At 41.8% G+C, this 11,793-nt stretch overlaps 1 protein-coding gene across 1 annotated transcript; it reads right to left on the bottom strand.

Moving 5' to 3' along the window:
* Window positions 1-9,427: 9,427 nt before the first annotated feature.
* CCL20 (C-C motif chemokine ligand 20) lies at window positions 9,428-11,793 on the bottom strand. Its single transcript, XM_037407281.1, has 4 exons — window positions 11,374-11,793; window positions 11,005-11,119; window positions 10,161-10,238; window positions 9,428-9,872 (listed from the first exon to the last, which is right to left on the bottom strand). The coding sequence occupies exons 1-4, from the start codon at window positions 11,453-11,455 to the stop codon at window positions 9,845-9,847; spliced, it is 303 nt and encodes a 100-aa protein (XP_037263178.1). The 5' UTR covers window positions 11,456-11,793; the 3' UTR covers window positions 9,428-9,844.

The raw sequence follows: 11,793 nt of genomic DNA, 5'->3' as shown, positions 1-11,793 counted from the left end.
AATTGTTGCAATACTCTGCATATCATACGCCAACAAGTTTGGTTGTTTTTTTTTGTTTTCATGACACACAGAAAGGGAAAAAGCCTGAACAGGGGAGAGGGAAATGGAAAGGCTGCAAAGCTCCATGACGTCAATACTCGGTGGTTCAGCACGTTCTCCCCTCACTTTCTTGCTGTAAATCTCCATCTGAACATACATGCCTCACAGCTTGTCATCACCTGGGGTTAAGAGGCAACAATGACTCTGGAAGATGATAAGTCAAATCAGGCCTCAGCTCTTGCATCCTTTCCTTGCAAGTTCTGTAAGCAGAAGATTCAGGAGCAGTGGAGGCACAGCAGAAGTCGGTCCTTCTTAGCTCCATGCCTGCTCTCCAGACTGCCCCAAAGAGGCACAGCCATAATCGACTTGTTTGCTCTATTCCTATACAGCAACTAGAAAAAAAATTGTTGACCACCTCCTGAGCAGGGATCAAAGAGCTAACACTATGCTGAGACGAAGTTTTTCCTGGAGTGCCAGACAGGACAAGCCTGTCTGCAAAATGGAGTAACTAACAGTATGTCTTTCTCATGAAAGGGAAAGAAATAAAAAAATAGAGGGTAGCACAGATTGGATTCCCTAGGCAACAGTAAAAACTGTAGTGAGGGAGTGAAGAGAAAGACTTCAACACAGTTACTTGAGGACTAGTCAGGCAGGGACTCTGATGATACAGCAGACTGAGCTGAAGTCTCACTACACACCACTAAACCTTGACTGTTAAGCAGAAATGCAACTCCTTTTCATGTTCAGGGAAATGGACAACTACTGTATGCTTTTAGAAGGAAACATTTTAGACTGCTGGGACAAAATTGTCCTGAAATTTTTTAGCATCCAGAGCACACAAAGCCTCTAAGGCATGAAAGGCCAGCTTAAAAGAATCTGCATAGACACCATAAAGAGTTAAAAAATATCTACACTGGAAGAAAAAATGAAATCCTGAGACATTCATCGAGGGTGAGATAATCAGCTTTTATGTACAGAGATTAAAAAGTATTGATGTTATCAGCCTGGAAAGATAACTTACACATCAGTTGCTCCCTGTGTGTTTTTGCTTATGTCAGAAGTTTGCAGGAGTGGCAGAAAGTTAAGATACTATAAACCCCACTACCAGTCAATATTCAAAATCCTTTGAAAGGCTGCAATACACACTTACCTAGAGTGCTGGAGACACTTAAGCTGGGCAGTATGAAGCAAAATTAATACAATTACAATGAAAAGTTTCCTTTTGAGAACCATGAGTTTTTCTTACCAACACAGGTTCTGAAAACCTCTTTTCTTCAGCCAAAGTACCGTCCTAAGAAGGATAACAAGAAGCAAATGTTTCTGACTCAAACACACTCTCGCTTGCAGAGAAGAGTGGGGTTTAGGCTTCCTGATTTAAAGTTCTATCATGACCCACTTGTTCTGAAGTAGGTCAGTCTGTGGTATGATGAACTAAATCAGAAAGGCCAGCCCAAGAGTAGTCTGAGTTAAGGGAAAGATGCAGAAAGCCACTTCCTATTTCTGTTATGTTAGTAACGGGTGCAGTAAACTTTTACTAAAGGACATTTTTGCATGCTGTCCTTTCTCATAATTGTCGGGTCTGTCAGATGCAGAAGGTCTGTGCTCAGGTATTTCCTTGTTTCTGCTTCATGAATTAAATGGGTTTATGTAATTTTTTTTCAAAGTTGTTTTATCCTGGCATAGATAACCTGCTTCCTCTTGCCCGAACAGACAGACACCGCTATACATGTACACTTCTCTATGCATTGTTAGTGCTTCTTCTCACTTCTGCTCTGTTATTCCCAATGCTAATCATGACACTACAGCCATGAAAAATGTTAAAACTACATTACTTGTATAAGGAACACGACATTCTGGGAGTCTGCTGTTTGCTAAGTAAGAGCTATGCTGGGAAAAAGAACTGACAGTGTGCTGTAGAACGGACAAAGTGCTCTCTTTACCAAAGATGGTTTTTCGTCTTTGTGCAGCTGTTGTCATCAATTTAAAGTTACCTCAAATAATAATAAAAAAATAAATTACTGGTTGCTATTTGACTAGAAAGTATGTAATCTACAAGTTTCTGTTCACATGAATAGATGCATGTCGTGTTTACCTACAGTGAGAAAGTAACAAAGTACCAGAAAGGAACAGTAATTCTTTTCTTTGCTCTTCCATCTCCCATTTCTGACAAACTGCTTACATATCCCATGCAGTCAGGCAAATTTCATACTTACTTGTTTCAGGCAAATTTTCACTTAGCTGAAGAAATTTTTTCCTTGCTGTCCAGTTTTTAAGGGAGAGCCTTTCCTCTTAACCTTGCTAAGCTGATGGGTAGACCTGACAACAAAAAAAACTCAATGCAAAAAAACTGAATATAATATATTCATCTTACCCTCTCTGAGAACTCAGAAACACCTTTAATTTTTCTTTCCATGGCCCAGAGCGTAGGGGACTGAAGACCTTTTGGTTAAGGAGAGCTCTGTATCATCTAGTCAAGATGGCAAAGCTGACGCTATCAGGTAATTACACAAGTATTCTGCGGTCAGATTGTCTGAGCTGCAAGATGAAAGGCAGTGAGTTATCCAGATGCACCTAGTGAGGAAAATAGAAGAGCACTTCTCCCACATATACCTAACACACAATTGGGTCAAACCACTTTGAGTCAGGAAGAAGCAAAAAGCTCCTGACGAATAACAGGATTTCTAGTAAGTCTAAAATAGAATTGAAAAATATAAGTAGTGAAAGCCTCTTTGTTTTAGAAAACATAGCTACATTGAAGTGAAACTGTATTCATCTCACCATTGTTTATAACAAAAATGTCAAAATAACTCATTTGGGCTTTTAAGTTTCATTTTTCTAATGCCAAAATTCATTAAGCATTTCACATAAACCATCTTGTTTTCTACATATCTATATGACTTCACTCAATGTGGTAGCCCCATTGCATTATCTGTTTCTTGTTTTCTCAGTTTCTTTACCATCATTTTGATGTACTTCATATGGATGTGCAAAACAATACTTATGTGTATCATCCATTCATTGTAATTAGCATTAATACAGCACTAACCACTCTCACACCAGTTTGGAGGATGCTATATAGCGAACAGATCTTTGAGATTTGCATTATTTCAGTTGTATCTCAGATTTGCATTGTCTCTGAAAGACATTTTGACCATTTATTCCTAGTTGTAACAACATGAAACATTCAGATGCCCACTGGAACATATATTTTTCAACCAGCTCTAGTAACTGTACATTTGAAAAGAGGAATCACTGTAGGAAGGCGTATAGCTAAAGTATTATTATTTTTCAGATATGCACGACAAACTTTTACATGAACATTTTGATTTGTATTAAGTACAGCTATATAACAAAGCTTATTCATACGTGAGATGCTGCCACGTTGAGTGAACAGTTGAAATCACTACACTGACCACTCCACAGCTCTGATTTATGTCGTTCCCAAATTCCCATTTGCCTACTTTGTAAGTTTGTAGTGTTCTCGCTAGCTTTGTGCCTGACCAACGATGCTGCAAGGATATTAAACTATTGCTTTAATCTTGACATTGTAAATGAAAATTTCACTGCAAAATGGACCACTTACTTGAACCCATCTCCACTGACACAACTCGGGTAGCTTGACTGGCCAGTGCATAGCACCTTGCTATCCTCTCCCCCCAGGTTTGAGTCTGTAGCTTCTTACAGATTTGTAATGTCTCTGCCCTTGGTACCTAATGATGCTATCTACTGTCACTTCCGTATTTGTTATATGAATTTTTGGTACAGAGTGTATCCCATTGCAACTCATGTTCCTTCTAGAACAATCTATGTTTTGATTAAATTTTATCATCCAGAAGATAGAGGCAGAGTCTAGTGCAATTTTGTCGTAATAGACCGTCCTATACATAAAATTTTTGCATACACATAAATGTATTGCCTTGACTTACGGGCACATGGCCAGAAACAATCACAATTTGCATCACAAATGTACTTGACTCAGAAATGCGAAATACTTTGTCCTGTCTTTTGTACACTTTGGTGCATGTCTTCACTAATCATGGTACCCCAAGTGCAGTCGCAATGTTTCTTGCTTCCTAGCTTGCCTTATACTGTAGCTACATATTAAATGGATGTTAAATGGATCGTAACATTTAGGCCTTCTCACCAGGGAGCCCAAGTGCTGGGCCACACTGTTCCCATTTCCAGAAACTGGTTTGTCTCTCTTTCCTGCATTGTTGCCATAAGCATGTCTTACCAAGTGAGGTATTCTTCACAGGCTGAGAAACCCCCAACTAACAGAAAAGCTTATCTGGTATCTTACTACAACTATCTACCCGTGTCTTCTCATTCACCATAGCACAGGAAACGGTTAATGTTAGCTCTTGAGCAAGCTAAGTATGCTCTGAAGCCTGTGGGCTCTTGAGCAAGCTAAGTATGCTCTGAAGCCTGTGGGCCGTTACACCCATCTCCAGCAGTAAAGAAGTGAAGAAAAAAACTATAAACCAGATAGAGAGAGCGTACATATCTTCAACCTCAGCTAGAACAATTTTTTTCCACTGAAAAAGTGGCTCGAGATCATAATTTCTGATAACTGAAAGCAGTGTTCACTGCAAGAAACATGCCAATAACCCTCACTTTAAATTTCACTACTACAGCTGCCATTCAAAAACAGGAGTCAGATATCAAAACGTCATACAACTAGCTTAGATGTTAAAAGCTATTGAGATGTTCTGTATGTTTTGTTTTCCAAGGCTTTCTCTGTAATTGTGAGGGCTAGAAAAAAGCATTGTGAAGCTTAGATTTTTAGGTAAATCAAGATACTCCAGGAGATAGAGTATTGTGAAACCCTGATACACTGGAATGCTTTGGACCCAAAGGTCATGCAAACAGATTTAACCAAGAGGTTAAGTTTGTAAACTAATACATGTAGGAATTAATTATATATTTAATGAACTTTAGTGACTGCATCTGACATGTTCCTTGGAAACCTTTCCAATAGTAAGAATATTAACAATTGGGAAGAACCAGATTTAACAGAACCTGAGATACAGACTGATCCACAGAATAGAAACCCATAAAAAATCACTTCCCACTTGTATCAGTCACCTCTTCTGAGAGTCGGGTAGCTCCTTCTCCTTGGATTTTCATGTCCCTTTGCTGGCACTGTTAGTCTAGGAAAATCTGCCATGTACAATCCCTCTTTTACTCTTTTGTATGTCCAGCTGCATGGCTGTGATTGTAGATAAAACCCCTGTAGTATAGGGTGTACGTTGTAAGTGTATCCAGCACAATTCTGTATATAGACACCATATAGACCATACCTGTTTTTTCAGGGAATCTCAACCCAGGCTGTCTTGTCTCCTTGATACAAAGATAGTGTAAAAAAAAAAAAATATGAATTGTGTTTTCAATTTGAAATTAGGAAGTAGCAAAATTTCAGGAACACAGAAATGTGGATGCAGATGCTTACAAATAAAATTGTTACTTTATTTTGGGGGTATAACTGAAATCATATAAGCAAAACTGTAGAAATGCTCTTGTAAATTTAGTAACAACAATTAACAATAGCATCTTAATCTCTACTTTTCCTGTGACAGATTTGCTTTGTAAGCATACAGTATTCTAAATTTTATCTGATGCTTTTACCTTAAGTATGTATTTCGGATTGCGTAATTTTTGAATAATGCTATAATTTCAAGGAAGTGGAAAGACTTATTAAACAAGTGCCTGGTTTTATTTACAGTAGCAGCTACATGAACAATACACTGTGCTTAATATATAATAGCAGCCACAGCACCCTATCTATTGTATATCATATTTAAAAATTCTAATGTCAGCAGCTCTTGATGAGCATTGACTGAAAGCTACCTTCACTTGATAACACAGAAGGAACAAATGCAGAATTCAAAAAGAAAAGAGTATGTACAAATAGGATTCATTAACAATATTCCAGCAGGCACAGGAATCACTGAGGACTAGTCTCAATACAGTGAGAGCAGGAGGCTTTGGAACTGAAGTATGAAGTTGTGCTGAGACTTTGAAGGGAAAGCTCTCACACCCATTATCTGAATGATACCCAAGCCATAATGAAAAGCCTCATTGGCACTTTGCAAGAAAAATTTAAAAAAAAAAAAAAAAGATAAATGGAATAGAAAAAGTCCCCAAATGATCATGTAATACTGCATCTCACATTATTCAACTAAATTGCACATGCTGAATTAGGAGATGAGGCCAAAGATATAAAGGAAGAAACTTGCCTACAGAGTGCAGAAGAGCCACACCAAAGTAATCAAGATTCAGGCTTTCCTAGAAATTATCATGATTTTCAGAGCCATCAGAACTCTTAATTGGCCACATAAGGTTACTTACAAAAATGCGCCTTCAATATTTTTTTTTCCTCCAGTGAGGTTGGTTTAAAAAAAAAAAAAATCAACCAGAATAAGAGGCACTAAAAAAACCTCCACAAATCATAGCTCTGAGGATGAAACATCTGGAGTTTTGTAGCAATGGAGCCATGGCTGATGAGGAAGGATGGGTTATGGAGGCAATAAAAAATTTTTAACAGACCCAGCCTGGGAGTACAAAGAGCTACACACAGAATTTCACATGTTGGTCTTCACTTTCTTATTTTGCTTCCTTCCTTTGAATTCACTAGCTTGGACTCCGGGCTTTTCTATACCAAGCTTATATACAGCTCTGGTTCCTAACTTCTCAACCAATGCCTGCCTGCTCCCAAGGTAAGCTTAGGGAACCTCACCTTCCAATGCTTTTAACATGAATCCAGCCATTTTGTCTATACCATTTTGTTGGTGCCTGATTTAGCCTGTGAGCTCTTTGAGCCCAAGCAGGAGTCCACACTAGCGCTAGAGCTAGAGCAAGCCCTGCAGGTTTGCTCAGAAATTAGGAGATTACCCAGTGGAACACAACAGGTAAATACTCCTCCCTGGGAGGCTGTTAGCTTCTCACATGGTATCCTTAGTATCAAGGACATGGAATCCACCTGCTGGAAATTTAAGCCAATTAATCTTGCTCCTTCAGAGCTTCACCCACAGAGACCTGCCAATTCCCAGATTTGTAGTCACAAGCAGATTGCTTAAGTTCTAGCAAGTTTTGAAATCAAAAAGTAACAGCCTTACACTCATGAACACCATTATAAAAATCCAACACCTACCAGTTCCTCTCTCAAGGACACCAAAAATACTGTACATTTAAGTTTAAATTAAATTAAAACTAATGCTTCTTTCTCTATGACCAAGAGGTACTAAAAGCCAAGGCATAGATTTATCTCAAAGACTCTGGTACTGACAATGAGAGGACTACACCTACACGGCCTACTTGGTCACATCCCTGAAGCCTTCGTGGGCCATGTAATAGTACTTAAAAAGCTGAGCAGCCTTCCCCATTCAACCTGCATCCACGTCCCACCTACCTACTAGTCCCATTACTTTTATCAGGCATCATTTGTACCGCAGTAATGTCTACAGACCTCCATCAAGAGATCCTGCATCAGGAAAACTTCAGTATGCCAGAAGTCATAGGATACTATAGAAAACACATAAAGGGGAGGAAAACACTGCAGATTTCTCCTTTAGAGATAGTCCCTTAAGTCAAGAGCAGACTGTGTTATTAAAACCATAATCATTCTTAGTGGACAAGCCCTTTAAGTCAAGAGCAGACTGTTATCAAAATCATAAGCCTTCTCAGGAACAAACCCTATAACAATATGTGTAAGGTTTCTCCTGAATAAATACATAAACTGGTAAGAGAAATTCTCTCAAGTCTGAATAAGATGAAATTGAGCTGAGAACAGGTCTCCATGTTAAGCAAAAGCTTCATATATAGCAGCTCTCTGGGGAAAGGAAGGAAATATATCCTACAGATGTCATAGTACCCATAGGGCAAACGAAGTGAGCAGGGTGGAAAGTGACTTTAATGGATGTGACTACATTTGCGTAATTGTTACAGCTGGAGGCTTATATGCAAAGCATGTGGAGGAAAAGGTTATCAGGAGTAGTCAACATGGATTCACCAAGGGGAAACCACGCCTGCCCAGTCCAGTGGCCTTCTAGGATGGAATGACTGGCTGGGTAGATGAGGGGAGGGCAGTGGATGGTGCCTACCCTGACCTCTCAGCCAGGCTTTTGCCGCTGTCTCCCGTAACACCCTCCCAGGTGAGCGCAGGCGGTGTGGGTCAGGCGAGCGGGCAGCGAGGTGGGCTGAGAACGGGCGGGATGGCGGAGCTCAGAGGGCTGTGACCAGCGGCGCAGGGGCCAGCTGGAGGCCTGTAGCTCACGGTGTTCCCCAGGGTCAGTGCTGGGTCCAGCCCTGTGCAGCTCATCCATCAGCGGCCTGGGTGGAGGGGCAGGGGCACCCTCAGCCAGTCTGGGGGTGGTGCGGAACTGGGAGGAGTGGCTGGTGCACCGGGAGGCCGCGCTGCCATTCAGCCAGACCTGGGCAGGCCAGAGGGTTGGGCGGAGAGGAACCTGGTGAAGTTCAGCAAAGGCAAGTGTAGGGTCCTGCCCCTGGGGAGGAGCAGCCCCACGCACCAGCACGGGCTGGGGCTGACCTGCTGGGGGGCAGCTCTGCGGGGAAGGACCTGGGAGTGCTGGTGGGCAGCAAGGTGCCCCTGGGCCAGCAGCGTGCCCGTGAGGCCAAGGTGGCCAGTGGGACCCTGGGGTGCACTGGGAGGGCCGTGGCCAGCAGGTGGAGGGAGGTGATCCCCCCTCTGCTCTGCCCTGGTGAGGCACATCTGGAGTGCTGTGCCCAGTGCTGGGCTGCCCAGGTCAGGGGAGACAGGGAGCTACTGGAGAGGGTCCAGTGGAGGGCTATGGAGATGATGAGGGGACTGGAGCATCTCCCATATGAGAAGAGGCTGAGAGAGCTGGGAACATTTGGCCTGAAGAAGACTGAGATACATCTTAGTCAATGACTACAAATGTCTAAGGATGAGTGTCAAGAGGCTGGGGCCAGGCTTTTTTCAGTGGTGCCCAGCGACAGGACAAGGGGCAACTGGCACAAACTGCCACACAAGAAGTTCCATCTGAATGAAGAAAAACCTCTTTATCTTGAGGGTGACAGAGCACTGGAAGGGGCTGCCCAATTCAAAGGAGGCTGTGGGGTCTCCTTGTCTAGAGTAATTAAAAACCCACCTCGACGCGATTCTGTGCAACCTGCTGTAGGTGAAGCTGCTTTAGCAGGGGCTTGGACTAGATGACCTCCAGAGGTCCCTTCCAACCCTGACCATTGTGTGAATCTGTGAAAGGAATTAATTTCAAGGGGAAGTTACCTTTTTTAATTTTAAAAATAAACATATCACACAGAGTGCACATTTTAACATTTTTTTTAAACTCCAATTTCCATTTTTTCCACAAGCAGACTTTATTTAACAATAGTTCAAGAAGTGTTCTAATGCTGACTACAGCTAAAATGAAACATTTTGGCACAAAACAGTGCCAAAGAAGTAACAAAATAAACAGAATAAATAACCCACTTTACACATGCTGAAAATAACAAAAATAACATGCAATAAACTTGAACAAATTTCATACTCTGTACAACAGCTTACAGTAGTAGTCCTTACTAAACAGAACTGTTATGACACATTAGTAACATAGATGTATTAGTAAAAATAGAAGCTTTAACAAAATGCTTAATTCAAGCAAAAGAGTGATGCAATATGAATCAACCCAAGTTCAACGGTTCCGAAAAAGCCAGAGATAGTGGTGAGGAAGCACACATCAATGTACAAGATGATGATCCCAACCAGGACACTGAGCCTAGTGGTGCTTCAGCCACATCTGTGTTTAGTTCCCTGCTGGAAACCATATCACATTGACATCTTCTTAAGCTTATGGCTGTTAAAAGAATGAAAGAACATACAGATAATGAGTTCAGCCACAGGTCAATTACAGGTTTCTCTCCAAGATATAGTACTTCCTGAGAGAATAGCTCAGGTAGAAAAAGGGAAATATGACGTGGTTGTCCCTGAGAAGATTCTAAAAAGGAGTAGCCACGTCTGACAGGAGATGGAAAGACAAATGTTTATTATTGCCGTGAGAAGGGGCATCCAGCAGATGTAAGAAACAGGCTTTCATACATGCTCTGTTTTCATCAGCATAGTATTCAGATTTTTAGATTCCTACCTCAGGAACAGAAGATGCTTCTTCACCCAGCCCTCCCTAGGATTTACACAGGCATTCAGCCCGCTGTAGGTGTGGAAACTGGGGAGAAAAAAAAATAGAGATCAGTAAATAATTAGAAATCTCTGCTAGTAAATACTGTGAAGATATCTTTGGTCAAAAACATGTGTTGCAGTTACTCTATATGATAAACAACAGCAACTGCTTTTGTAAATGCCAGTTAGATATGGGATGCTCCACAACCTCTCCAATGCTATATGAACAAAAAGAAACAGCTAATGAAATTTAAATGTTATCGCTGTGTCAGTCTCACAGATCATATTTTGCACCATAAAGTTGTGTTCAATTTATTGGAACTAGTGAGACAAAGAACTTTGTTGGATGCCAGAAATAATTTGTGAGGCTAAGGAGACTAGTTGCTGTCAAACTATGGTGACAGATCAACATTTACGAGAGCTAAAATCTTATGGAAAAAACAATTTCGATCTCTGAATTAAGCAAACTCTTGTCACTTATGTGTCTGTTAACAGGTTTTGGCAAGGGAGCACCGTGTGTTGGCTAGAGCGGTCCTTAGCTGGAGACAGAGCATGTCTTTGCACAGCTGATTCCTAAACAGGCAGATTTATTATTTACATTGTATGCCTGTCCTGTCGGTTAGTAGTCCTTTATCAGCAAGAAGTTGTATCTTTTGTTTACAGATACGATATACAATTTATTCATTAAATTTAACGTTTTGAAAAGGCAAGAAAAATGATGCTTACAATGTTCAAATCATTGTTTCTGCCCAGACATCCTAAGGTTAACGTATGTCAGAAAAAACAAGAGGATCTTCTGAAAAGCAACTTACATGATTGCATGGATGTCACAGACTTCACTGGAGAGCTGTTCAGTATAGCCCTTTAGGGCCCACCGAGGCAGACGCACTTTGGTGTAAGAGAGACAGCAATCCTGGTTGCTGTGTGCTGGAAGGAAGGAAAACAACAAAGTAAATAAACCCCATCTGGACCACGGTGCCATGCTGCCTAGGGTACTCACTGCCCAGCCACCTGACTATCCCAGCTCCCTGGCAACAGAAGAGGAGCAAGAGGCAGCATACTTCGCTGAAACAATTCCCTTCCAGCTCACCCTTGTCCTGCCACACACCGCGGCGTGGCTGGCGCGCTGCAGAGTGGCACCGAGAACCACTCCCTGGGGCGGAACGCGTAAGTTCACTCACCTTCAGAGGTGCCACACAGGAGCAGTGCCAGGAGCCCCAGCAGGGAAACCAGGACCAAGCTCTTGCTGCTAAAGCCAACCATTTCTCCTCCACACAGTAGCTGTGCTCTGGTGAGTCCTCAGCTGCTCCCTGCTTGTCCTGCCAGCCGTACCGCACCTCCACCTGCTTATAAAGGGGTTGCAGGAGCCGCGGGAATTCACACGCGGGCGGGTTCCGCTGTCATCAGCGGGTTTCCCCATGGCAAATTCCATTGTGCCCAATTCGGCCCCAGCACACCTTCCTGGTGCTATAATGAGAGATAACAGCATGCTGGGGAATATTTTTTTTTTTTTAAGTAGGTTAGAAGATTCAGCCCAAAAGAAAAGGAAATAAAAGGCCGTGAGGTAGTGGTTCTGTGGGTGAAGTACGTGTATTTTTAGG

The sequence above is a fragment of the Falco rusticolus genome, chromosome 13, assembly GCF_015220075.1.
Source record: "Falco rusticolus isolate bFalRus1 chromosome 13, bFalRus1.pri, whole genome shotgun sequence".
NCBI classification, from domain to species: Eukaryota; Metazoa; Chordata; class Aves; order Falconiformes; family Falconidae; genus Falco; species Falco rusticolus.
Note: the sequence above shows the minus strand (reverse complement) of the source record. Positions and strands in the feature narration are given on the sequence as shown.

What these genes read in the sequence shown, in the direction of transcription:
- CCL20 (XM_037407281.1), bottom strand. Translation starts at nt 11,455, where the DNA reads ATGGTTGGCTTTAGCAGCAAGAGCTTGGTCCTGGTTTCCCTGCTGGGG. An exon ending in CCTGTGTGGCACCTCTGAAG is followed by an intron (nt 11,120 to 11,373) that starts GTGAGTGAACTT and finishes CCTTCCTTCCAG; the next exon opens with CACACAGCAACCAGGATTGC. An exon ending in TGTGACATCCATGCAATCAT is followed by an intron (nt 10,239 to 11,004) that starts GTAAGTTGCTTT and finishes TTTTCTCCCCAG; the next exon opens with TTTCCACACCTACAGCGGGC.